A 27,536-nucleotide genomic window follows, 5' to 3' on the forward strand; every position below is an offset into this window, starting at 1 on the left:
CAAAAGGTACGAAAATAGAGGGCCAAGCAACTATGAGAAGACTCAGCGAGTCTCGTCTTTACGGTGAAAAGCACATAAAGGGAGGTAAGAGAAAATAAGAAGATTGGACAGACACAGGACACTGAAATAAGAGGAAACACTTTTTTTTTTTTTTAAAGGGCTGTCTCTCAGTGTTAAAGAAACAAAGTGCAAACAAACCTACATTAAGCAATTACATGTTGCACTAAACTTCAGGACATTTAGTAATGCTTTGCAGATGCTCTTATTTAATTAGAAACAAACACAATTTGAACAGGCATATGGTTGAGAGAGCCGCACAGTGATGCTTGTTTCAGCATTGAGAGCTGGATGCTCCGATAAATACTGAGAGAACAGTGTGAATACAGTACATTTTTGCAACTTTCTGATCCATTTTCCCGCCTCTCTAATTGTCTTCCAACCTTCCCCACTGCTTCCAACGCTCAGAATAGACATCAGTAGAATGTGCTACTTTTTAACAGACACCAGATGCGACAAAGGTGGCAGAAAATGCCACAGGAAATTTCTAAAAACGGGCTCTTTGGTTTTTTCTAACAGAGAGAATACAACATATGCTCATGGGGCATGTGGCCTGCCAGGGCTGGGAATAGCAGGCGAGAGAGGCAGATGTCTGGACGTTTGCTGTCAAACTAACTTGAAAACTCTGCCAAGGAGAGAGAGAGAGAGAGAGAGAGAGAGAGAGAGAGAGAGAGAGAGAGAGAGAGAGAGAGAGAGAGAGAGAGAGAGAGAGAGAGAGAGAGAGAGAGAGAGAGAGAGAGAGAGAGAGAGAGAGAGAGAGAGAGAGAGAGAGAAACTTTTTCAACAACTATCTGCCTATGGTACGGCACAATTAGGCACAGGGAGAGCCATGGCTGACAGACTGAGAACTTTCTTGTTACACAGATATAACTGAGTAGAACTTTATTATTAAATATATCATAACACAAAAATAGGTAGACACAACATACACACACAAAGAAACAATGATTACGTATATGATATGTTATATTGCACAACACCAATGTCAAACCATCAAGAGCCAACGAATAAACTGACACAACTAAAAAAGCGACAATGCCCAAGCCACAGCTCAGAGGAAACCTTGTGCAGTGCCCCCCCCCCCCCTCTCTGCTGAATAGCAGCACAGCAGGAATGCCTCCATGGATCGCTCCAGCAGATAATGTCAATCACCTACTGTGTGCAGAACCCCTCCCCTGTGTTTTCCTTCACCCCCCAACAGAAAACAAATGGGCCACACAGCTTGCTGTTTGGCTGAGGTGTTAATTACCTCCCCTGCCCATATGAACAGAAACTTCAGACAATAGCCTTGTCAAGCCCCTTACACACCAGTCCCTCCCCGGTTTGCTCTGCTGATGTCACCTGCTCACATGGGGGCCATTGACACCTCAACTTGATCTATGCGCGACATACAATTAAAGCCTCTGGGCTGAGACAATGCTGTGAGTAGCCCCCCGCCTTGTCTCAGGGTTTGCATTAAGACCCATTGTTTGCAAACATTAGAGGCAATTAAATTGACAATTCTTAAGCAAACCCCGGCCCTCATTGTGCTAATTAGTGTTTTAATGGATGGGGAAACAACCAGCGAACGAGCTGGTCAGACCCGCAGCCTCGCCATGCCGGCACACTGCAACAGCTCTGAATGGAAGCTGCGTTCCATTATCCAGTCCACCACGAGGAAGATTACTTAAGTAGAGAGGAAGTTGGAAACGAAAACAACCGCGGGGTACATAAGGAAGACACAGAGGGATTGTACAGTGTCAAAATATTTAGTTGCCAACATAATTGGTGGAAATATACAATCTATATGAGCCAAATACAGAAACATACAGATATACGGTACATTGTAAATGTTGTATATAAGACATTCGCCTATAGGTACCCTGAGCTACGTCAACAATACACTCCATCGACCTGTAGTTAGAGGTTAACGTTAAAGTCCGAAGCAATAATAAAACAAAATTATCAGACATTTGAATACATCCTGTTAAATAAAATCACAAGCACTGGTAAAACCAGGAAGCAAAACCTGTTTGCCCTCTCATACAGTAGCATCTCAACTCATTAAAGATTGGGTAATGTGAGATTCCCTCCCACAGAACCCAAACTCAAGTTAAATGTAAAAATGCACCCCGAGAAGCCTGATGGTCCTCTGGTATAACAGCTAGCATCCAGCTAATGGCTACCACATTTTGAAGTGTCCATTAGTCCATAGAGGAGTGAAGTTAAGTGACTATGACAGGGGCAGTCCCTCAGCTCGCTGGGCCTCTATTGTGACCTGGTTGGTCGTCCTGCACTCTTATTCACAGCCAGTAAAAAAAACTGGGTCAAAGGTCAGCCATCCAGAGTGCTGTGGTTTCTATGGTAACGTGGCCTATTAAGGCCAGCCTCATTGGCCTTTTAACATGCTCTTGTACACAAAGGAACTATTAGTGCAAAAGAGAGAGAGAGAAGAGTGAAGAGGGGAGGTAGCATGAGGGAGGTCTTAAAAACACAGTGGCCACAGCTTTTACAAGATGCCCCACCGGTCCACACAAATTCCAAATAGTCCAGGATATGAGTGATCTCATTGAGTATCTCCAAAAAAGATGCTATGTTTGTAAATGGTTTCAACTATGAAATATTAGTTTATGTTGTGCCACATTTATTAGAACGGACTACTGTAGCACTGTAAGAACCTCTAAATGTAACTACAACATTCCAAAGATTCAACTTCATTGAACCTAATGAGCTTTGGTGTCATATGACTGCCTCATGCATATTCTGAACAATGCCAAACTGGTCTGCAAACATTTGTTTATTGGGAAAGTCTTAACGAGTGAATTTACTGGTGCTTCAGCAGTAAAATTGCATTAATAGAATACAAGGCCAAGTTAAAATCTCCTATAAACCTTCTTTAGCATTCTACCTAGGGGGGTGGCCAGTGACTTCAGCCAGAGTGCACATTTTTGCAGCTCAAGCAATTATTTGTTTCAGGGTTGATTTTTCCCCCTCTCCATTTGCTTGACATGATCTTGAGTTATTGCTTCCTGTATTCAGAGTTTCAGACTGCTACAGCCCAACTAATATGTCTTCTTTAAATGAAGCAGGCTACCTGATTCTATCTCACTGAGAACCCATTTATATCCATGATCTATGATACTTATATCCAACCTATAGATCATTCATAGTTGTATCCACTCATTCCATTTATAACCCTGTATACTCCAGCTATATCTTCTACAACGTATTCAGAGTTATTACCACTGTCTATAGTCTATAGTGTTTATACTCACTGTTCATTCTGTACAGTACTGCTCATACTGTTACCACAGTTTTTCTTATCTTCCATATTCTAAATATATTATTTAAACAACTGGCTAGATTGGTTATATTATCCATAGTGTATTCATATGTATACTACTGCCTAGTGTTAATATCGACTCACTCTGTTTATACAATACATCAGCACTGTTAATACTATATACCGTAGTTTAACTTTAGCATATACTCCGTAGCTTTTACAGTCTGGTTTGCACTCTGGTTAAGATGCTAACTTTATTCCATTGTACTCTGTACTTGTACCATGTGCACCGACAATAAAGTTGAATCTAACCTAATCTAATTTACACCTGGTATTAACATGCGATCTGGATCTCTTATCTGGACGCATTGTCAGCGCAAGGTGTAAATGAGGTCTTTAAGTCAATATCAATCAGACGCAGATGAAGAAAATAAGCTCGTTGTACAGTCTGACTAAGGTAAACGTCAGGAATAAACGAGTGTTGTATTACATAACACCAACAGCAAGGCAAATAAAACCCAAATGTATAATTAGACCCACAAGAACATAATGGTGCATCTGGAAGCAGCTTGGTCTGCTCATAAAGACAGAGCGACACTGTTTAAGTAAATTATATGGAGTCCGTTATGTGGTTTTCCATACCTGGGGGATCTTCGTTCAATGGACCTGTCTCAAACCCTGCCCTCTTTTCTTGATCCTCCAATCACAACTGTCGCTTACCTCGGACAAACCAAGTTTGTCCGAGGTAAGCGACAGTTGTGATTGGAGGATCAAGAAAAGGGGCAGGGTTTGAGACAGGTCCATTGTCATAGGCTTTCCCCCCCGCTGTATGTCCGTGTCAAGGTGATCTAATGTCAAGTCACGCTTGTACTACTGATGTCAGACATGTTGTCTGCCTTTCTCATAATTTCCTCTGGCATTGTTTGTCCAGTTGCGCAGGAACACAACTCTTTATTGTTTGGGGAGCAGCCGAGTCTCGTTCAAATTCACAGCCGTAAACCTCTGTGTAATTAACTCCAGAACATGTGGTGGTTAGCAGTGGTTGGCTGGATGTTTACAGTAAAGCTCAACATAGACATCCAATTGTGTGTGCGTGTGTGTGTGTGTGTGTGTGTGTGTGTGTGTGTGTGTGTGTGTGTGTGTGTGTGTGTGCGTGCGTGCGTGCACGTGCGTGTGTGCGTGTGTGAGAGAGAGAGAGAGAGAGAGGAGTGTGTGTGTGTGTGTGTGTGTGTGTGTGTGTGTGTGTGTGTGTGTGTTTATACAAATGACACACTGACGGAACCTGCATTTTTCATTTATGACCAACACAGAGCTGACTGGAGACTGCATGGGATACCAGTATAATGCATACAGAGACGACTGCCAAGGCAGTTAGGAGGCAGTAATAACTCCACCGTACACCCTCATTCACAACAGGGCAAATACCTCAGCACAGCAATCACTTCTAACCTCTAGGTAAAAAACATTAAAATAAGCGTCTTCTTTTTTTTTCTCCATTTAAATATTTTTTTTATATAAATATTTACCCCCCTCCCCCGCAGAGTAAACTTGATGTTAGACAACAGCACGTCTGCCAACTTTTCCAAAAGTGCCAAGAGAGTGACTTTTTTTTCTCTTTTCTTGGCTTTCTTGGTCTCTTTAAAAACTCTCTAAGAGCAGCTGACTGAGAGAGGAAGGAGGCCGTGAGGCATCGCAAAGGAAAAAAGTCAGTTTGAAAAAGTAGGGTGGGCATGTGTGGGTGTTGGGGAGAAGGAGAGGGAAAAAAGGCCTAAATTAAACACATTTGTTTCTGCTCTCACATACCACAAGTCTTATGAAAACAGAGGACTGATTGTGTTCACTCTCCAAGTAGCCCCCCCCACCCCCCTCCAACCACCACCACCACCTCCCCAACACCACCCAGCTCCACGCCCCCCACCCCCTGCCCCAAGCAGCAATCCCCCCCCCCAATACACACACACACACACACACACACACACACACACACACACACACACACACACAGCTGCCTGCAGATGCCTCATGTGTTTGCTCTGAGAGAGCAGGCACAAATCTCCAAGCTCTGCCTCATCTCAGTTTTACAGCATGACATCCCTATCACCCCAGTGCTAACCCAATCACTCTCCTCTCTCTCTCTCTCTCTCTCTCTCTCTCTCTCTCTCTCTCTCTCTCTCTCTCTCTCTCTCTCTCTCTCTCCATCTCCCCTCCTCCGCCTCCTCACTCCCTCAAACTCTCTGTGGTATAGAAACACATATACACATTCCCATCACCACTTCAGCCATGCTATCTTTAACCCTCGATCTCGCTGCTCTAACCTGTAAATGCATCTGGACTGGCAGCACGGTGGTGTAGTGGTTAACACTGTCGCCTCACAGCAAGAAGGTCCAGGGTTCGATTCCCGCTTGGGGACCAGGTTTCCATGATGCCAGGTACCCAGGTGGGGTATCTCCCAGGCCTTTCTGTGTGGAGTTTGCATGTTCTCCCCGTGCTCGCAAGGGTTTCCCCCCCCCGATAATATAAACCCAATGGAAAAACATGCACAACAACAGATCGCTAACGCTGTGGCGTCCTTGACGAAGACGGACAGGAGCACTTGGATTGGTCCCCAGCTCACGTTGACGCCCTATCTGCTCCTGGCTGCCCATGGGGGGAAGGACGACGGGATGGGTTAGGCGCAGAGACTCTATCGCATCGGCGACTGACCTAAAGAGGTCCTGCATTATTATTATTATTATACTCAACAACAATACGAATTGGAAAAATAACTGGATCACAACTAATTTCACTGATATCAGTTGGAGCATGAAACTAATGCCGTTACACCATCTTGTTGACTTGGCAAATAGTTTGCAAAGTAGTTACACAATAAGTACTGCTTCAAGTACTTAATGGGGGAGACAAGCCTGCTGCATAGCCCTCCCCCCAGACATTATCAGCCATGTCCTCTGTGAGGGGATGAGCTCTGAGACATTTGGAACACTTCAGTTTTACATCATGTTATGCAACAGAAAACTGCTCCTGAGTGCCAACACTTTGCTAGATAAATCCAAGTAAATTAAAGGGGCCAATAGCATTTTCCTGTGTTTTGCATTGTTTTTACAGAATGAGGGGTTGTCCCAACCAACACACGAGAACATGTTAAATACGGACATAGAGCCATTTCTGCAGTTCATCTGTGATGAGAACCCTCCCTCTTTACCGTTCAGAATTGCAGCCACAATCGGTGTAGTTAATAACGCACATGTATGTATGTGCCTGTGAAGAGATCTTGGAAAAAGGTGCATGTACAAAGTGGCCACAGGCCACTTGCTCGTAAATCTTCTCCTTTCTACCTAAAGTTGAAAACAAATTTAATAGTAAGATATGCTATTGCTAGATAGTCTGACATTTGATCCACAGAGTCTTGTTTAACAGTTTGATCTGAATTCTGTTCGATGCTTGTGCACCGAATGTGCTAGGTGATAATTACAATATTTGTGCGATACAAGCGGTTCACTTGTTACAAGCACAGAAATAGCCTGTTGAGAACAGGATTGAAACAGAGGGGTATAGAGGCTGCTAGTTGCATATCTGTCCATATTCAAATCTTTACAGTCTAGAATTTGATTCTAAAATTCACTCAATTCCAATGTTTTTCGAGGACCAAGAAGAAGCTTTTAGGAGGGACTTGAATAAAGACGAGGCTGGGTGGGTCACAAGGTCTCCTGCCACTTCAAGGTTCATCAGGCCCCTTGAGAACAAAACAATGGAGGAGTAAACATATGCAAGGAACGCTCACCTTCCCCAGAACACATTAACCCCCTTCCTCTCTGTCAATACTGAGCCAGTGGAAATATACATAATGTGTTTGAAAGGTTTTCCGAGGTTCATTCTTGTGGGGTTTAGCATTCATATTTGTTGTGATATTTAAAATGTATATATATATATATATATCCAGTTGCAGCATATTACCAGCTTTCAGTCTCAGTACATTATAATGAGAAGGACAAGGTGATTATGATCGGGGACTGCTGCAAATATCAGATTCCCAGGGACAGAGCTTATGAGAGGCCCCTACCAATTACACTGTGAGTTTTCAGGAATGCAGCGCCCGGACCACACCGCCAGAGCTGAAGACAAACGCTCATAGCTATCCCATTCAGGACATCCGACTGCGGCCTGTAAGGAATCACTTTTATGAAGTAGGAAAGTTTCTTCTTCTGCATTGATATCCTTCCCCGAAAAGCCAAAATGTGCGCCACAACGCACCAAACCTCTACTGAATCCAAACTGCACACTTCTGCAAACAATTAGTGATGACCCAGGCACTGTAAGCTGTGTCAGAGAGAGAGAGAGAGAGAGAGAGAGAGAGAGAGAGAGAGAGAGAGAGAGAGAGAGAGAGAGAGAGAGAGCTCCTGAAGGAAAGAGGGAGGGGTGAAGGAGTGATGGGGAAAGGGAGAGGGAAGCTTGTGCACAATTACAGCAGGGATTTATGGCCTGAGAAACAATTTATAAATCACAGCGCCTGAGCTAATGTGCTCCAGATTGTTCTCCATGCAGCTGCAATTTTGGTCTGCGTGAAACAGCATAATAAACCTGGCTGGAGGACATGTTTGGGTGGTGGGTGGTGGGGGGTGGGGGGGGGGGTAGAAACGCTCAGACTGTGGGTGGGGACCAGAGAGAGTGAGGTCTCGAGCTTGCAAGCACTTGAAGGTGTTTTGGACAAAGAGACGGAGAACATTTTTTGAGGCCCGGTGTGAGATTGTGCTAAGGTGCAATACAGGGTTGTTGATCTGGACAGATGCATGAGAATGTCTTCACACAAACCTGCCAAATATGACTTCTCAAATAATACAAACACAAAAAAAAAAAACGTTGGCCTTGAGTCCAGGTCAATGTTGTGAGACCAGATGCCCAGAGATGGTGTAGTGGTTAAGACCTTGAACCACATGTACCCCTTGCTGGCCTGGGATCAGATCCCACCAGAGCTTTCTCTCCCGTGTCTCCCCCAACTCTGAATCCTGCTCTGCCTTCCACATGTCTGAATAAAGAGAAAATACTGAGGGGAGTGGACAGTGTGAGATGAACAAAGTGGCGATACAGCCAAGTGTAGCAGAGCTCTTTAAACACAATATAGACAAATTGAACAATTATACAGCTGTCCACTATATGACACCACTTTAAGTCAGTGTCATTACCTCTATGTTAAACTGTGTAGCCCTGATAATCACATCACTGGTGTAGCGGAAATTAATTTCAGATAGGTGATTAGAATGAGAAAACACATAAGTTACAAATTGTTCCCTTTTTGTCACTGCATGGCTGGTGTGTAAGAGGGGAGCGGATGTGCTGAGGGAAGCGTGGGCCTTAGTGGCCACTCAGCCAACTGGCCCTGAACCTTGACCTCTGACCCTTCACCCTGGGGGGCAAACAAAGCTCTGAGTGACATCTGAAACTAGACACTCGGAGGGGAGAGTGTCTGGGGCTATAGAGACTCAACTGACCCATTAACGCTGTAGAAAATATGGAATGTCTTTCTGTTTCCCTCCACGAATCTGTAGGAGCCACACACCGTTCTATCAATGAAAATAAAAATAAATAACCAAGCAACTCTACAGAGCATAGGTCGAAGTCTTAATCTAGTTTATTTGGTCAACATCTTCTTCTCCCAACATCATCTTCTTGAGTGAAGACTAGCAGAATTGAGATTATTAACGATACACAAGTGTGTACGTGTGTGTGTGTGTGTGTGTGTGTGTGTGTGTGTGTGTGTGTGTGTGTGTGTGTGTGTGTGTGTGTGTGTGTGTGTGTGTGTGTGTGTGTGTGTGTGTGTGTGCACATGCATAACCGTGCAGTTACAGTGTATTAATATGTGTGTGTGTGTGTGTGTGTGTGTGTGTGTGTGTGTGTGTGTGTGTGTGTGTGTGTGTGTGTGTGTGTGTGTGTGTGTGTGTGTGTGTGCACATGCATAACCGTGCAGTTACAGTGTATTAATAAATTGTCAAAATAAATTCTGATGACCGAGATAAAGGCAAAGCTTATCTTCAGTCTGTTTTAAGGGACTCACTCAATGTATATTCACCACATTCTGAAGGATAACCATAGAATGGATTGCATAATAAACAGGCCTGGCATTAGCATACTGTAAACAATAACACAGAGGAAAAAGGTTCACGGCACAACTGTGCCGTCGTGAATGTGGGTCTCCGTCTCCAGAACGCTGAAAGCCACTGTAGTATTTAAATTGAGCGAGGACGGAGGAAAGACTGGGCCAAGCATTCTGTAGCTCAGCTGTGAGGCTCTAAGCCGTTGCCCTGGGGTCTTTGTCCTGCCTTTCAGGGCAAGTCTGAGGTAGTCAAAGACCCTATTCATTACGGACTCTCCCCCTGCCAACACACCCATACAGCCCCAGTCAAGTCAGCCGAGAGCTATAGAGCCTCCCCATTTCACACGAGAATCAGACCTGCCCCTAAAGCCTGCTTCAGGGATTTCCAATAGCCATGCCCCTCCAGCCTATGAACAAATCAAACAAAAGGGCTCCTTGGCCTACTCCATGTCATATAGGGTTGATTAGTTCTTTTTATTTTTTTGGATGTAGCTACTCTGAATTTGAAGCAAATAAGTCAGTCACATTTGTAGAGATTTGGTATCCGGCCATATAAATGGATGAGGGATTATGTCAGCGGGAGGCGTGGGGGCCGTTGTCCATCCCTCCTACCTCCATCCTCCTAACCAAGAGAAGATCGGCCATATTCCAGCACCTACGCAAAACAAGAGCCTTAATTTTAAAGATGTCGAGGAAGAACACTTTTGATATTCGTTCTTTCGTGAGCATTACACTTTTTAGACAACAAAGTGTAGTCAACAGTAGCCAATGGTTTCATACTCGAACCATAAGGATAACCTGAGGCAGGTGCAAGGGGAATCCCATATCACTTAATGTGTCCATATCTGAGGCTCTATCAGGAAATCCATAACAACCATCGTCCGAAATCTCATGATAGTTACAATCTGCCAAATGAGGTCAGGAAGGATAGAAGGAGTTCAAAACAGAGTGATGTGAAAATACCAAACCATCAGAATTTTCTACATGTCCTCTGGCTAACAGAATCCACAAGTCTGTGTGGAGAAGAAGAGGCTACACATGTTAAATGACTCGTGTCTTTGCTTTGGCTTTAATCAAATTTGACGCTCCGCAGAACATTGTGACTCCTTAACAAGTACAATTGGTAAACTTTACTGAGGTTACTGGAGGTAGCAAAGGGCACCCAAAGGCAAAACAACTATACCAACAAGCTAAAGAATAACTGAATTTGAACAATAACTTAACTAATAGATTTTTCCTTCTTAGTTTTGTTAACTCGTCTCCAGAAGCACTACTGGGACTAATCATGCACAAAAATATTTTAGAAATGTATGCTTTACATTATGCATCCACTCATGATTATTGTTCCCTAAACCCACCTGACCTCTCCACAACTCTTCCAACTACTCAACACTTTCCCACAGTAGTGGCTATTGCTAGCCAAACTTTATAAATGCAGTCAATTGACAATATGTGAAATGTTGTGCTTCGATGTAGCTTACTCATAAAATCAGGCAAATTCCCAATACATGACTATAGGACTTTTCAACATTTTCAAGCATTCCAACTAAAATGGTAGCCTACTGTGTGGTCAGACCCATGTCAAAGTTTACTAGCTAAAACTATACTGTATGGTTAGACCCATGTCAATTGTCAGAGTTTACTAGCTAAAACCATACTGTATGGTCAGATCTATATGAAAGTCTACTAGCTAAAACAATACTGTATGGTTAGAATGTTTGTGTGTCAAACCTGTGTCAAAGCTTTCTAGTTAAAATGATAGGCTACTGTACCAGTATGTTCAGACCTGAAACGGTACTGTACTGGTATGTTCATACATGTGTCACAACTGTATCTAAAATGGTAGTGTATGTTTAGACCAGGCCATGTCGGAGCTTAGACACTATCTGTGTCAGTTCCTACTTAGCAGCGCTGGCATTGCATATGTTTTGATATTCAATGGCACTGGTGGTTTGGTAAGGTGCCATGTATTGCTTAAGATATAGATGTAATGTGTCCATGGACCCCCCCCCCCACACACACACACACATACTGAATATCTGTGTATCACATCTGCCCCAGTGGCAGCCAAGACCTTTCAGTGGAGTGTGTGTGCAGGTGCATCACATTGACTCCACATCCATCCCATCCATCAGGAGACCTGAGCCGGACCGGCAGCCCCAGCTCACTGCACCGTTACAGGGATCCGCTCTGTGGGAAGCAGCCAAACTGATTTACAACTACAGCAAGAGGAACAGCTGCTCTGCTCACTGTCAACCAACCGCATCCTGGACTGATATCCATCCACTTCTTTATTTAGTACTCCTTGGACGGTTTACTTACTGATATTACATGCATAACACATGGCATTTAACATAACACATGCACAGAATGCCTCCTGTCCCCGTGTTGCCAGATAAGCGTAGGGAAAGCGTTGTCATGCCCCATATGTGAACCTCAGCGAGAGACCTGATAAACATCTCAGTACCAGTGATTCCACTGCGTGATCTGATAGTCTCTCCCGTCGCTTGCTGATTGGGCTACGACTGTGAGGGAATGGCAAAGCATTCTGGTTCATGGCGGAGTAGCCCTGCACTGTGGGAGAGAGAATATCCCTCCGATAAGTAAGAGCCTGAAGGTCTGGAAGCCGGCCCACCTCAGGATAACAGGACCCATATCTGCCCCAGTTTACGCTCCCACCACCACATCTCATCAACAATCTCTCCTCTTCCTTGCTCGCTCCCTCTCCCGCTGCCTGCACAGTTTAAACTGAAAACAGCTGCTTGGAATACCAGACTGATGAAACCCTATTTCGAGGTTTTCTTTTCTTTCTTCCTGCTGTACAATCAGGTTTTATAAGACTGGAGTGAAGAGTTTAAGGTCCACTCGTAGAGTGAAAACATTTCTTTGCGTGAACTAAACGCGATGGCCACAGCCATGCAGGGGCCACATTACACGTGGCATCCCAATGGTAGGGGGTCCCGTCACTGAGCCTCTCATTCCCATCAATCAGCCACAAACCTGATCACCTGGGAGTGGGATTGATTACCCTGACCCCTGATGAAACTGCACCAAGGCTGTACCTTAATACCACAGATAATCTGGTAGTCATGTAATGCGTACCATAATAAAGGCCTCCACCCCTCTCTACCACAATTTATTTTCATGGCATCTGTTTTTTTTTGTTTAGTTTTGTTTGTTTTTTAGTTTTGCTTTGTTTTTAAGATATATTTCTGATAATTACAACCTAGTATGGAGATTCAATGGGCCTCATGCTCAAACATTCTCTTAATTTCTCCTAAGTTAAATGCTGAATGCCACCTGTTCTTAAGATGAATACATGTGGCCATGTATAATTAATTAATTATAATTAATTATAACATCCCCAAAGTAACATAAGGCCAGTTGCTGTGTCGTGTGCCAAATACACAGAAGACTTGGAGGAATTGTCTGTTCCCAGTCGTAAACACACTACCTAAAAAGGAGCAAAGAAAAAAATAACTTCAGGAGTCCTGCTCTCTGAGCCAACCAACAGGAAGAGCTTCTTCCTCACCAATCAATTAAAACAATAGATCAACATGAAATTGGACTCCAAGAGAAGTATTGCCAGTACCAGGTGACCCATGACAGCAATAGCAGCTGGGTCAGGAGGACGTCTCCATCTCTGAAATGGACTGAAGAATTGTCAATAGACTATTATAGTAGGGATGCGCCGAATATGAAAATTTTGGCCGATACCGATATTCACATTTCTGTTATGGGCCGATAACCGATATTGCCAATGCCGATATGATCTGTATAAATAGAAATAAGAAAAAATATAAAATATTCTATGATAATCAAATTTCATACATAAAATCTTTGTACATACTGAAACTATGTTAGCCCACAATCCTGTGCTGCGTCATTGTCACATGCAAGTAACGTTACCCAAACTCTGTGTGGCCAAAAAAAGAAAAACACATAGACAGACAGACACACACACACAACAGCAGCTAGACAGAGAAATAAGCCTCAGTTTTGCTCATCGGACTGATGCAATCAATAAAATAATCACAATCACCAGCTGATATATGTTTGCTGATATACTGTATACTGCCCAATTTTGCATGAAAAAAATCCCTATCATCGGCTGATACCGATATGGTCACAGATATAATTTTGTGCATCCTAATATTATAATCTATAGGTTGTTGTGATCTTACACACAATTCAATATCGAACCCGTATGTGCGGTTCATGCATGAGGCCCAATGTGTTAGGGGGAAATTACACAAGTGATCATGGCTTAGCAAATACCTTGATGCTGAAGCGGAGTCGTTTGCATTGCTATGACCTTAGCTCATCTAACTCTCCCACAGCGGCCCCTCTCACACATGACAAGATGATCTGCTAGGAGCGGACTGCACATTTAAGATCTGCTAGGAGCGGACTGCACGTTTAAGTACATTTACAATCCAGGCTGTGAGCATTCAAACCTCTTCCGCCCGTGCGGTCCGTCGGTGGACCGCAAATGACATCATGTCATAAATCAATATCCCCAGAATGTTCTACAAAAGTATAATTTTTTTGTCAAACGTATTCAAGTATAAACATCATAACCATGTCACAACAGCATTTATAATGTATAGTATCATCAATACGTTAGTTTAGGAATAGGTTAAAGTGTTATTAGATAGATTTTCATTTTCGAAATGTCTGTATATTTTGTGAGAGGCGACCATTTTGGAAAACCTTGAATCATGGGAATTGTAGTTTTTTGCTGCCATTTTGTAGCGGACATTCATAGATCTGGATCTGCGTTGGAATCTTTCAAAACTACAATTCCTGAAAGGATCTATGGGGTTCAAGGTTCATAGTTCTGTATAATTTTTTTAATAACTCTTATTATTCTGGATAATATACCACAAAACGTAGCATTATTGACAAATATTGAAAGACAGTTAGTTTCTCTTCCCTATTGTTAGCATGCAGCAACAATTAGATCTGAAATTAGTTTAAAAACGGTTTCACCCTGGTGAAAATAAAAAAGTACAGTAGATTACAGTAGATTTCATTATCTGTTCATATGCACGCCTGGCAGTGGAGGTTTCTCTATGACAACACGTGAAACACAAATTCACTCATAATTCATAATTATTATTAATTTACATATATATATATATGTGTTATATATATATATATGTGTTTTTAATTATTATTATTATTATTATATTTTTTTTTAGAAATGTTTTCCTCTGTAAAAAAATGCCAGTGAATTTTTTTTTCTTTCAAAAATGGCCAAAATTGACAGCTCTGAGCAGGCCTGCACTGCAGTAATGACTGCAGTAAATATTCGTGCAGATGGCTGCACAGGTTGACCCAGGATTAAATAAATAATAGCCAATCAAAATAGGCTATTAACGTCATCTAAGCACGGTCTGTGCATTTAAACTCTTGCCATTGAATGGGGGATTGAATGATTGACAGCCTTGCAATCCAATACACAGAGGTTGAATGATTGACAACCTTCAAATCCAATCAGATTGCTGCATTGCACAGTCAAAACGGGTCCAGCTGCAGTTCCGTAGGTTAGGTTTAGCTGGTGCCAATCTCAAGTTTCTCAAGTTTCTTTATTAGTTGTCATACAGAAGTACAGAATACTTTTATACAAAATGTAACAGAAAGAAGCATTTTGTATAAAAGTATTCTGTACTTCTGTATGACAACTAATAAAGAAACTTGAGAAACTTGAGATTGGCCCCAGCTAAACCTAACCTACGGAACTGCAGCTGGACTGTTTTGACTGTGTAGGTATAGGCAGCATTGAAAGAGCTTGCTTTAGTTTAGTAAGCTGTACAGCTGTAACAACACAGTAGGCCAGGCTAAATTAAACTTTGCGCCAACATTAGGACCGAAGTATAAACCAGCAACTGAGCAACATGAAGAAGTGGACTTATGCATCTCAGAAAAAAGTAAGTTGTAGTGTTTATAAAACGAAAGCCTGCTTAGCCTGGACGCTAACGTGAGCTAACGTTGGCCAGCCGAATTGTTTAGAGAACAATACGTGTCCGTAACAGTAGTGTAGTTCTAACTTCACTCAGGAGACAAAAGCCAAACATCAATTTGATGCAACAAGCTGGCTCGCGATGCACATGGCTATTGTTTACATTGTCTCCTCTCCTCTCCCTCTCCTTAATCAGAGTTTCCAACGATATAGGTCTATATGACAGGCGTTGTACTCTTAAACAGTAATGTATATTTGTAGATCTCGTATGTCATAAATGTCTGGATGTAGCAGTACTGTCTATATCTCTGTATGTCATATATAGATGTAGCAGTACTGTATCTGTATGTCATGTTATGATGAATTGAAAATGGGGGACCCTGATGTAAACAAGACGAAAGTCTTTCTCTGGTCTGCATCCCCTTAACAATTGTGTGTATTGAGCCGTACTGTATTGTACCCATTCTGCAATCTGTTAAATAAAGTTTTCATTCATTCATTCATTGTCCTTGTGTTACATAAAACCCATCTGTGGCCTCGTGCAGAGGAAGGTGGTAGATATTCCAATGTACAGTTTTGCATACCATTGACTCAGAATGGTCTGTTTTATTGAAATCGTCACAGCAGTATAGTTTGTTTATACTTCAGAAGTATGATATTTAAACATGGTCCCCAAAATGAATGGAAGCTAATGAGGAGCCTGACACCTGGGAGGAATGGGGGTGTTGCAGCGTTGGGGATGTTTAAAAAATATAATTTAATATATAATATAATAATTTGTGCTTCACCTAAAAATGTTGTCAGCAGCCTCCACTGACGCCTGGTGATACTAAATCCAAATTGAACTTGGCCATTTGAAAGATAATATATGTATATATATATAAATGTGTGAATTGCCTATAATAAGGTAATTTATAAGCCTGCTATTCTATATTCTATAATAATATTTCAAATTGCATTGGTCCGGATGGGAGAATTAATTCAGTACTGTATCTACAGAACCTTCTGTTTAATCATCTTCCCTTTATTAATTTCCTTAGATTTTTTTGTACACATGATCTCAAAAAGATACTGAACGAGATCAGTGGCAGTTTTTAATGTTTGGTCATTATTAGCATGGTGTTATTCACTGTCAAAGATGTAAAGAAAAATCATAATTCATATTCTCCTTTGTTTCATCACAATTTAAGCAAGCCTAGTAATAGACACAATATTTCTGACACAGGGAATACATTCACTGAGGTCCATAGATGTCCCTAGATACCAAGAATATGCAAATGGTCCTTGTAGAAGTGGAGCAATATTCCATTTACTTAGGTATGTATTTTCAGAAAATAGGCGTATCTTTTGTTACGATCCTTTTTGTTTGTTTGTTTGTTTGTTTGTTTGTTTGTTTGTTTGTTTGTTTGTTTGTTTGTTATATGAACAGTGATTTAGTACAAATGAGCATTTAGTCACAGGCATACTCCCAGACATCAGTGAACATTTGTTCAACGTCATTTGGTCCACAGCAGCACAGCCTAGTCAATATGTGTTTAATAACAATGACACACTTCCATAAAGGACAGCAGACAAAACCTAACCTAACCAAGGTACATTTCATGCCTTGCAAAAATGCCTCTCCAGTTCCGCCACAAGCAGACCCAAACTTCAACGCTGGGGGGAAAGTAATGTACCAAATCTCAAAACTCTGCAGTAGCTCTGGCCAAACATAACGAATGTGGAAAAACACATAAATTGATAAAAATAAAAAATAAACACATTTGCACACATATTCATCTTGGCACTTCAAAGGGATTCATTGATGTCACTGAACGTAGGCAGGGAGTCTGAAGGCTGGAGAGGGGAGAGGGTGGTTATCCAGGGTACTGAGATGCTCCTGATGGGCTCTGCTCTTGAGAAGCCAGAGAGAGTGGTATAAACAGAATATCTAATGGCAGGCGGGAGGGAGGGAGGGTGGGCGCACTGGGCGGGTTGGGTAGGTAGTGTGCTAGTAGTTCCAGGGGTGGCGGGGAGGCTTGACGCCAACTCGTGCTTTCCACAGAGAACCAAGGGGGGAGGTACACAGGCCAGGACTGACACCATTTCAGTTCACACAGTTCTACACGCGAGTGGTGTTACGAAGTTGAAGCATTCCCTGGTCTGAAGAGGAAATGCTAAATAACAACAACATGTTCCAATAAGATGGAGAGACAGGGTGAAAAGCTACTATGTGGTAAGATATCATGCTCTGTAAATTGGGACGAAACGCCATATTTCACACCCGTGATTAGTTATAACAACCCTCTGTAACCTCGGACACATCTTTCAGGAATAGTGCTTCTTCTCTAGTGGAAGTTAACCATTACATTGTGTAACACTTTTAAAAACATTTAAAATATTTTAAGTAATATTTTATAACGATAATCGTTGGCGCAACAACACTGTCGGTAATTGAAGCTTTGATTTATATTAAAGTAATTAGAAACGGGTCTTGACCCTTATTCCACTTACGCAATATAACAGTAATTGTTCGGAAATACAATCGTGGAAACACAGAACAATTATTGTAACGAAGAGTAACAATGTTGTTACCGTGGAACGGAATAATTGGAAGTGTGTCCCACCATCTCACCCTCTCTCTAAATCTAAATCATTAGTGATTAGCAGACATGAATCACTAAGAGTAAGATGTTATCCTAACATTTCTGAGGCTGGGTGCAATTTTTTTATCTTTAATTACATGGTGCCACCGCGCACTGAATTTAACTAGATTTGTTTGCCTTTGAAGAAAAAAATATATAAACCTCGTCAAAAATGTTCACTTTGTTGACACAGTCCTTGGTTATAAAAATATTTGCAAGCTAACATTCAGATTACTTTCAGCAGTGGTATACAGTACAACACTGAGCCCTGTACACTGTTCCCTCTGTTGCAGGGTATACTATCCACAGACCCTCACCTGAAGTCCACTCCCCCTCACTCACACACACATGCACACACACATAACCTACATACACAACACATGGACACACATATACACACACATACACACGTAGAAATTCACATTGCACATTAGATGTGTGCACACACATATACACACACACACTGATTTACACATGCACACACACAGATGTACACACACATGCACACACACACACACACAGATTTGAACACACACACAAACACAGCAAGGTGAGTGAAAAAGCCAAACGATGAAAAGATAGCTCCATGCAAACATCGTTTGCTTATGCAGGGAGAGGCCCTTTTATTCGAGAGGACAATGTCTCAGTTGACTTTTCTTTGTCTACAGGTTTTTTTTTTTAGCACCAATAGCACCAGGAAGACCGGGGGGGGGGGGGGAGACGTCAGATAGATATGCTGTTACTAAACATGTTCAGACTTCCATGCTCCCCAATTCACATCTCAACCCTGACACTTTCTGTCCAACGACCACGCACAGGATATTGAGTGTTCTATTGTGTGTTTGATAGAGGTATATTTGAGTGACTAACCTCCCTCTCACTTACTTGCCACCTCTCACACACAAGAGGCATTTCGATCTTTGCTGCTGCTGCTGATGTACTAGCAGGGAGATCTACACTGGCGATGGAGCCCATAGGAGAGGTGTCAAAAGTCCTGCGCTCACAAATGAAATCTCCTACTAATCCAAGACTAGACACAAACCTACCCAATCGTATCAATGAATCTACAACAGGCCTAAAGAAAAAACAACGTGTAGGATTTAACAGTCTAATCCACAGCAAAAGCTGTCTTTGGCCCCTCCAACCAACGGCATAAATGGTGGAACATCTTTCCAAACATAAAACCTCCTCTTCAGCTCTCCATGGATTACAGCGGAATGTCAGCTCAGAACAGGCTTTAAATCAGTTATGCGTGCCCCTCGGGGGGATCCTTGTGCTGAGCCCATGTAGTCCTGTCTCTCATTGCTCATGATAGGGTCGCTACATCCCCATGCAAAAGTCATGCCATGTAGGGAATGGGATACTCGCTTATATCTTCTTTGCAGAGTCTTTGCACTTGTGAAGAGTAGCGTTATTGAGCAGACGTAACATGTAATATTGTAATGTACAAAACCTAATGTAAATATGTATTCATTCAGTGCTGTTCTCTTTATGTGGACGCTATTCTTTAAGGAATAGGAATGTAGTTGTGTGTAAAGTACTACATTGTTTGGTTTTTAAGGGCTGAGAGAGTGCCAGGGCAAAGTGCATCTCATTGCATTGACTGTACACTGTACTTTTAATGTATGTGACAAATAAACTTGAAACTTGAAGATTACATTTAATGATTGAGGTTCCAGGCCAGAAGGGGGAGTTGTAAACAGAATCAAGAGGAAGAGCATGAAAGAGGAAGAGTGTGAAAGTGTAATTTATCTCTCTCTCTCACACACACACACACACACACACACACACACACACACATATGTCAGTGTATCAGAACTTGTGCAAAATATTTACATCCCACGCAAAGCTATGAAATTGCTGTACCCACTGGAATTAGTTAAAAGAAATGAAAGCTGCTTCTTGAGAGCAATTAAACGAGATACGCGGCTCGATGCAAAACACATATATCAGTCTGAAGGACACTTTCACTGCCATGTTAAAGTATGTAGCAAACATATGGATTTCAATACCAGAAAGCAACACATGTATCCCCACAATTACTATTCATCCAGTCAACCAATTAAGAGTCAGCAGATACTCATCTCATTAGCTAAGCTAACTCGTTGACCCAATATTTATGCAGGTCGATTGGTAAATAATGTCCACTTAACCTCACCGCAATCAGTGTTCATTGTTAAATATCACTGCATCTCACTCCATCCGTTATGTAGAAACAAACTAACCAACCAAACTCACAACACAGGCTAAAAAAGTAATGAGTTCAACATCCGATTATTCAAATTCAGAGCTTTCACACTAAGCCATGAGCAATGAGTTTATGCTCTGTGCCATATGGCAAGTATACCAACAGCTTAAGAGGTCTTGTTTGCGTAGGTATCCAAAGTATGCCAGCCATTGTCTGCTTCGTCTTTTCTAGCATATTGTGACGATTGACACAGGCTCAATCTGTCCTTCTACCCTCCTGCTATAATGTGAGGGATCTTTCACAAAATTATTAGTCCAGACTAAACCGATTTCGGTCGTATCAGTCAAAGTATTTGATCGTATGCATATGCACCTTTCATCCACACGGAACTTAATTTAGCTGACGCTTTTATCCAAAGCGATGGGCTTACAAGTTATGTACAACAAGTCAGCAGGAAGGGTACAATAATTCATATAAATCTAGAATCTCCATAGTGGTGGTATGTAGCACCTACTGTGAAGAGAGTAGCCATTTAGTTAATGAGCCCTGATGGAGACATCCAATTCAAGCCTGTTCACAACAATAGACTGACCAGCAGGAGCAGGTCGCTCTGTGGGCCTGTTGAGCACCCATTATACAGAAACAAGAGTGAGAGAGATGCGTCGTCGGCCCACTTTGATTATGCACCAGCCCACACCCTCCTCCAATTATATTATGATGATGAGTCTGATTTTTTTGAGTGGCAGTGCATTTCGCAAATGCCAGATTGGCTATACTGTCATTCAATGTATAGCCAGCGCATTGCACAGAGGAACGGAAGCCCACCTTCCACCAGCTAGGTGTTTTTAATGTATGTAAGCTTAAATCATGGAGAAACAAAGCAGTTTAATTTTGTCACAAAGATAAATCTTGAGGAGCATGAGGAAGAGAAATTCAGCCATCATCCTCAACCCAGAAAAGTTTCTCCTCAATGTGCCAAGTAGCAGCGAGTTTTTAAATCGGACAGAGCCTTTCCTCGTTGAAGTACTCATGCCCCTAACATGAATCGTCTCCCATAGGCCCATGTCACCCTACCCATGACAAGCAGAAAGACACTTTTCAACTTCAGATCTGTCATCAGGGTATCAATGGTGACGTACACACTGAACTCTCAGTCCCTGCTCCTGAGCATGTTGTCTGGGGAAACGTTGATGCGCGTGACACCGCTATGTTCATGATATCTTCTCCAGTAGAGAACTGACTGAATTATTGGACTATAATGAAATAACTGAAGTGTTCAACAGTCTATGTGTTCCACACCAGTTTTTGTTGGTTGTACAATTGGATTTTGTGTTGCTGTTACTGCGTGTGCCATCTGTACGTGTGTTGTTTATGTGTCCGGCTATACGACGCTGTTGTGTCCGCCTATATCTTGGTGCCTTTAACGTTACCCCTGATGATGTACTGTATAAGGCTTGTATGATTAAATTGTGGTGCATTCAGGCAAATATAGTTATAATGGCCTATTTCGGCTAATGCATTTCAGAACCTGTGAAGCCATCTGATTTTCTCAGTGGTTCTTTGAAGAGCAGCAATACCCAGGAGTAATGGACTTATTAGCAGCAGGCCAAATATGTACATTTGAGATATTATATTATATTAGAATTTGGTAGATATTTTAATATGATTTATTATTTAACGGCACAAATACAAATGTATGTGTACCCGATGGTTGGAATGATTTATTGTTTATAGACTATAGCAATACCCAAAAGAGTAACACTGAAGAGTCCTTCAGGTTTCAAGATTCAAGTGATCAAATTGGCAATGACATTATCTGGCTTATTTCCTGTGTTGAAAAAGATTATACAGCCTGTTCAAATAAAGACATTCATCATGAAATACTGACTGCACAATATAGTGGCCTGAATCTATCATGGTGTCCTCACAGTGGTGGCCTGCTGGGGACAAACCTTTCACTTGCTCTTAAAATAGCTCTTTATTAGTGTTACAGTAGCCTAGACTCTATCCATCCATTCTGCTTATAAGTAGAGGAATTAGGGCTGGTGTGTTTGTATGTGCGTCGATGAGGCGAGGGTGGTGGGGTATGTGCGGGCTGGTTGTGGTGGGCCGGTCTGGGTCAAAAAGGGAGTTTTTTTAGTCCCAGTCCGTCCCTGGTTCAGAATAACAATGGTCAACTAACTTTCTAATTCTAATTGAATGGAGGGTGCGAGGGGGGGGGAGTGAGCTTGGAACAGGAGGAAGAAAACCTTGTGGGCTGGGGAGGGGGGACCTTTTCAGTCAAATGCTTGCCTGGTCCTAATACAAGCACTTATTTTATTTTATTAGTTTATTTGTTTGGAGGGGGGTGTTGGAGGATGAACATGCTAAGCAACACAGTATTTCAGGAGGAGTTACTTCAAGGACATTTGCATTATTCATCTTGTGAAATGCATTTGATATCTTTCACAGAAATAATGTGTGTAACATTGCAAGTCTAATTTCTTACACATCTCTTTGGAATCAATATAAAATATAATCAAGAATAATATGTGATTCGTTTGTATATGTCGGTTATTTTGCCTTTAATTGTTTACTTTTTCAAGTGTTATAGCCTTGTCTCAAAAAATATTGTTCACGCTTAGAAATATCTGGAGTCTGGAAGCATTGTTTGACAGTGACTAACACGTGCCAGTTTAATTGTTGGCAACATTAATTAGATATTCTTCATCATGGCCTCTCAACTGAAACACTCCAATAGCTTTTATGGTCCACTAAAATGCAACAAATCCTGACAAGCAGGCCTAAATCAATTTACAACTCTCGCCATAAAGAACACCCTGTATGGTTGTCACTCGTATCATAGACACATGTTCAAGTCTCTAATTGCCGCAGCTAATGTCATGTGGACTAGACTGCTGTGAAATACCTCGCATAGTCGCATCTATTTCAAGTAAGGCATTATATTGTCATCATTGCCAGATTTGACTTCATGCATAACCATTCTTGGTGAGAATATAGCCTACATTTGATTTGAACCTCTATGATACTCTCTCAGCTGTCTCTGAATCGCTACTATAATGTCAAGATTTAGCCTAAATTTGTAAACCAAAGAGCTGTTTCCGTTATAAAAGACAAAAACAAATGACAAAGCGATCCAAGTGGTGTGGACAACAAGTAGGCTATCAAGGAATTCACCAAACTTAGGCAAAACAAGTCAACACATTTGACATGTGGAAAGCACGAGTCTGACGTTAAATTGTCAAAAGAAACTATTATTGGGGGGTGACTCGAGAAATGTCCAAAAAGAACAAAGACATTTGCACTCCTTGAGAGGAGAGAATATGGCGGTCTGATATACTGCAAGTAACTTTTACGCATGAACTCAATCCAGTTAGTCGACAAGGATTCTGGCCTGGGAACAGTGCAACAACAATGCGATCAAGTCGTTAGTCGTGGCCACTCACCGTCCTTGCACTGGGAGACAGAGCACCGTTGGACAAGTATGGATTGGTGAGATCAGGGATCATTAGAAACGGGTAGCCCGGATAGTGGGGACTCCTGAACACGCCACCATCTTGCTGCCTCCTTAGTGCTGTAAGGGACAAGAGTGTGGAAGTATCGAAATTAAAAATGCATGCCAAAAAAATAACAGCATAGTTGCAAGAGTTAAATACATTGATGAGTTTTTACCTTCACTGAAGTAATCTCTGGTATAACTTTCTAGGTCGGGTCTCCTTTGGGGACGCCTCTCAGCTTGCTGACAGGAGTAGAATACACATGGAGAAACTAGCGAAACTCTTTCAACAAGTTTATTGCATACACTATTAGTAACTAGGCTGTGTAATAATTCATTTGAAATATTCTTACCTCCGAGTCTGATGAGCTGCTGTTGTTTTCCGATTCGTTCACTAAAGAGGACTTCACATCATCCAAGTCCCTTTCCGCCGATACATTTTCTGATATTTTCTCCTCTTGCTCCCCTTCGTCTTTGAAAGATATCATTTCATCGTTCGCACCCAAATCGTCTCCACCACCTCCATTTAATTGTGGCATTTTTGCACGAAAAATGGATGGTGTTAAAGAAAGGTAAGTAAATACTCGCTCGAACAAGTTACTTCTTCTCTCAGATGAAGAAGTTAGTCCAAATTGTTCACTCAATCCCCTAAACTAAATCTGAATACAATGGTGTTTTTCAAATCTCCATTTTGATTTTCTGAACATTCTCCCACTTCTCCATGGTGGCTGTTCCAGTAATCCACCATAAGATATGGATGGAGTTTGGCGTCAGTGGTGGGATGCAGCAGCAGCTTGATAAAGTTTGTCCTCCACAGAGCGCAACTTGTAGCCCCGTCTCTCCTGCTGCTGCTGCTGAACAATGCGGCTCGCTCCTCCTCACACGCACGGGGACGAAATAAACTAGAGACAAACCGATTGATAGGCTACTCAAAACTAAAAAAAATCACCTCCTAATATCCATGTGTGTGTGTGTAAGTAACAATGCTTCACACACACAACGGCGAACGAGACGCACGGACTGCAGCGCGCAGGAGCTGCGGGTTTCTTTTTGGTTGAGTCCAGCTGGTTTTTCCCCAAACTTTAGCCTATACCTTTCGCTATTTTCGAGAGCGTCAAAGCCCCATGAACTGTCAAAGTAAGCTTATTATGCCCGTTGGAAATTCATTTGATTTTCAGCAGGACGAAATAGCTTTCCCTCCACATTGCTGTCGAGGAATGCGCCCTAAACAACTTGGTAGTTCAAGTGGAAGAAAAGCGCAGCTCGTCCGGACCGTAGAGGAGGAGTTTGAGTTGAAAACCGACACTTGATTCACCAGCATGTAGATAAGCTATTCTTAACCCCCAAGCGGCCACAGCACGGAGCCTAACGACATGACAGCATAATGATGGACACAACATTGATAAGCCACCATCAATGTTTAGCCTCCTCCATAGGTTTGTATACGATCTCATTGCTATTCCAAAGTGACTAAATGTAGGCCTATAGCCTACTACGTTAATTATATTATTAGTAACCCAATAGCCTATCATAGGTTATGTTATTTATTTGTGAATTTGCATTTGACTAACATTTTTACTTTATGATTTAGGACATTGGTTTGCGGTCCGGGGACCCCCCAGGGCCCATTGAGGGGGTTCTAATGGGTCCTCAGTGGTATTGAAAAATGGGGAATTTCAATACCACAAATCATTTAAGTTAGCACAATGAAACAATACAAATGACTATTCTTATAGGTTTCATTCTCTCCTCTGTTGTGAAATTCTCAACTAAAGCATCTAACTACAAATATTATATATATATTTTTTTTGAGATGTGGGTCCCTGAGGATCATCAAAGTTTCCTTTCTATCAGTCACCTCATGGTAGACGTGCCAACAGATGACAGGAATGGAATGAATACTCACTGTCTTTACTAACAAGAAGGACATCGCAGCATCAACAAAGCAACTTATCCATATTGGATGATGGACTGTTGCTTAAATTATTTGATGGTAAAATCAAATGTGTGTTGGGTGAGTTTGAGTGAACTTGAACAACATGCCTGCATCATGTGTTGTGTCCACTGCAGTCACGCTCAAGCCATGCCTCCTATTTAGTGCTCTGGGCCACAACCATGTTGCCTACAGCCTTGTGAGAATGACAGCCCAGGGTTTGTAAGAAAGTCATAATTACACACTGCCATGTCAACTGTATGTTGGTGTGTGTCTTAAAACAATACACTGGGAAAAGCAAAGTCCAGCAGCCCTGGGCAGGTTGGGTTTATTTCCTCCCTGTTCCCACCCAACAGGGTGGAGAGGATCCCAACCTGAGCATGACATAAGAGCAAAATGGTCACCGTGTGAATCTGGTCAATGGCATGGTGTTATAGCACAATTATAGGTTTGACTTGGAAATAAAACATTCTCATAATAGGTGGGGGGGGGGGGGGGCTGATCCTCAGGCCTCCCACCTTAGAACTACCCTGCCTTTCTATAGTGAAATACATGGCTGCATTGTTGATTTTAGGAATGGGAGGAGTGAAAGGAATGTTTCTATGAAGGAACCCTCATAAAGATCATTTTAATCAAATACAATTTTGGAAAGTTAGATGATTTTAAAGTGTTAATAATATCTTATAATAACGTACCATATTAATATGCTGAGTCTGTCTCTCCTAAATTTTACCTTACAGTAATCTCATATCCTGTCTCACCTCTCTCACTGAAACTCTGGACTTTCTCTTTGCTTCTTCTGATACAATCTGACAGGCTGCCCTCCATTTGAGAAAAATATCACTGATGTTGTCGACTGCGTGTCAGCATGAGGTTTGATTGACAATCCAGCAATGTCTCCATGGGCCTCATTAGAACCCCACTCCCCCTGGGTGTGTGTGTGTGTGTGTGTGTGTGTGTGTGTGTGTGTGTGTGTGTGTGTGTGAGTGTGGGTGTGTGGGTGTGTGTGTGCGTGTTTAAAAAAAAAAAAAGCAATGTGCACCTTTTGTATCATATGAATTGCAAGCATGGTGGCGTGAACAATGGACTTCTTGCACTCACAAACACACACACATGTATGCATGCGCCCGTATACATGCACGGATTAAGATTTACACTCGTCAGTCTCTCTGTGTTACAACATTCACGGAACATAATAGGATGTGTGTTACAAATAATGCTTACACAAGCTTGCTATTCTCTTCCATTCAAATTGATGACTCAACCTCTGTTTTCCACTAACAATGGTACCTAAGCTATATACTGTATATATTCAACCCATGATACTACTTTGATTAATTCTAAAACAATAGATATATGATTTTGAATAATTTGAAGGGGGAAAAAAAAATTTGATATTCTAAAATGTGTGAGGAATTGTGTAGATCCCAGCAGGTATAATAATTACATTAGATTCAGTGCTCACTTAGCTATTATGTATGAATGATTCATATACATCAGAAATTAAACCCAATTGCCATAGAGAAGACATTATAAGGAGGACACACACTAGAGGTGGGTGCATCTAAACAAGCGTCCTCTCTCAAAAACTCGACACTTCTCACTAAGAACCATCAGTTTTAGTCATGCATGCATGCAGCTGAGAGAGACATTGCTGTGTGATAACTGCTCTTACGCCGGGCTATACGAGCACCTTGAGATATGACAGGTCCACAGCAAAACAATGATAGGGGATCATGATAGAAGAATGTTTTATGAGAATAGAAGGCTAGATTATTCCTTACAACATGCCACTGACTTATCCGCTTTATGTCTACCTACATAATCTCTCTCTCTCTCTCTCTCTCTCTCTCTCTCTCTCTGTCTCTCTCTCTCTCTCTCTCTCTCTCTCTCTCTCTCTCTCTCTCTCTCTCTCTCTCTATGACT

General features: G+C 41.9%; 1 protein-coding gene across 2 annotated transcripts in view; it reads right to left on the bottom strand.

Moving 5' to 3' along the window:
- The window catches only part of tcf7l1b (transcription factor 7 like 1b), a 51,011-nt gene extending 26,125 nt beyond the window's left edge, over positions 1-24,886 (bottom strand). For both annotated transcript variants that reach the window (XM_084332159.1, XM_084332158.1), the window contains exons 1-3: positions 24,031-24,886; positions 23,854-23,920; positions 23,628-23,755 (exon numbers count right to left, since the gene is read on the bottom strand). In XM_084332159.1, coding sequence (XP_084188285.1) covers positions 23,628-23,755; positions 23,854-23,920; positions 24,031-24,216 — 381 coding nt within the window. In that variant the 5' untranslated portion in view covers positions 24,217-24,886. The remainder of the gene's footprint in view (positions 1-23,627; positions 23,756-23,853; positions 23,921-24,030) is intronic.
- Positions 24,887-27,536: the final 2,650 nt, after the last annotated feature.

Source organism: Notolepis coatsorum (assembly GCF_963971535.1).
Source record: "Notolepis coatsorum genome assembly, chromosome: 1".
Classification (NCBI taxonomy): domain Eukaryota; kingdom Metazoa; phylum Chordata; class Actinopteri; order Aulopiformes; family Paralepididae; genus Notolepis; species Notolepis coatsorum.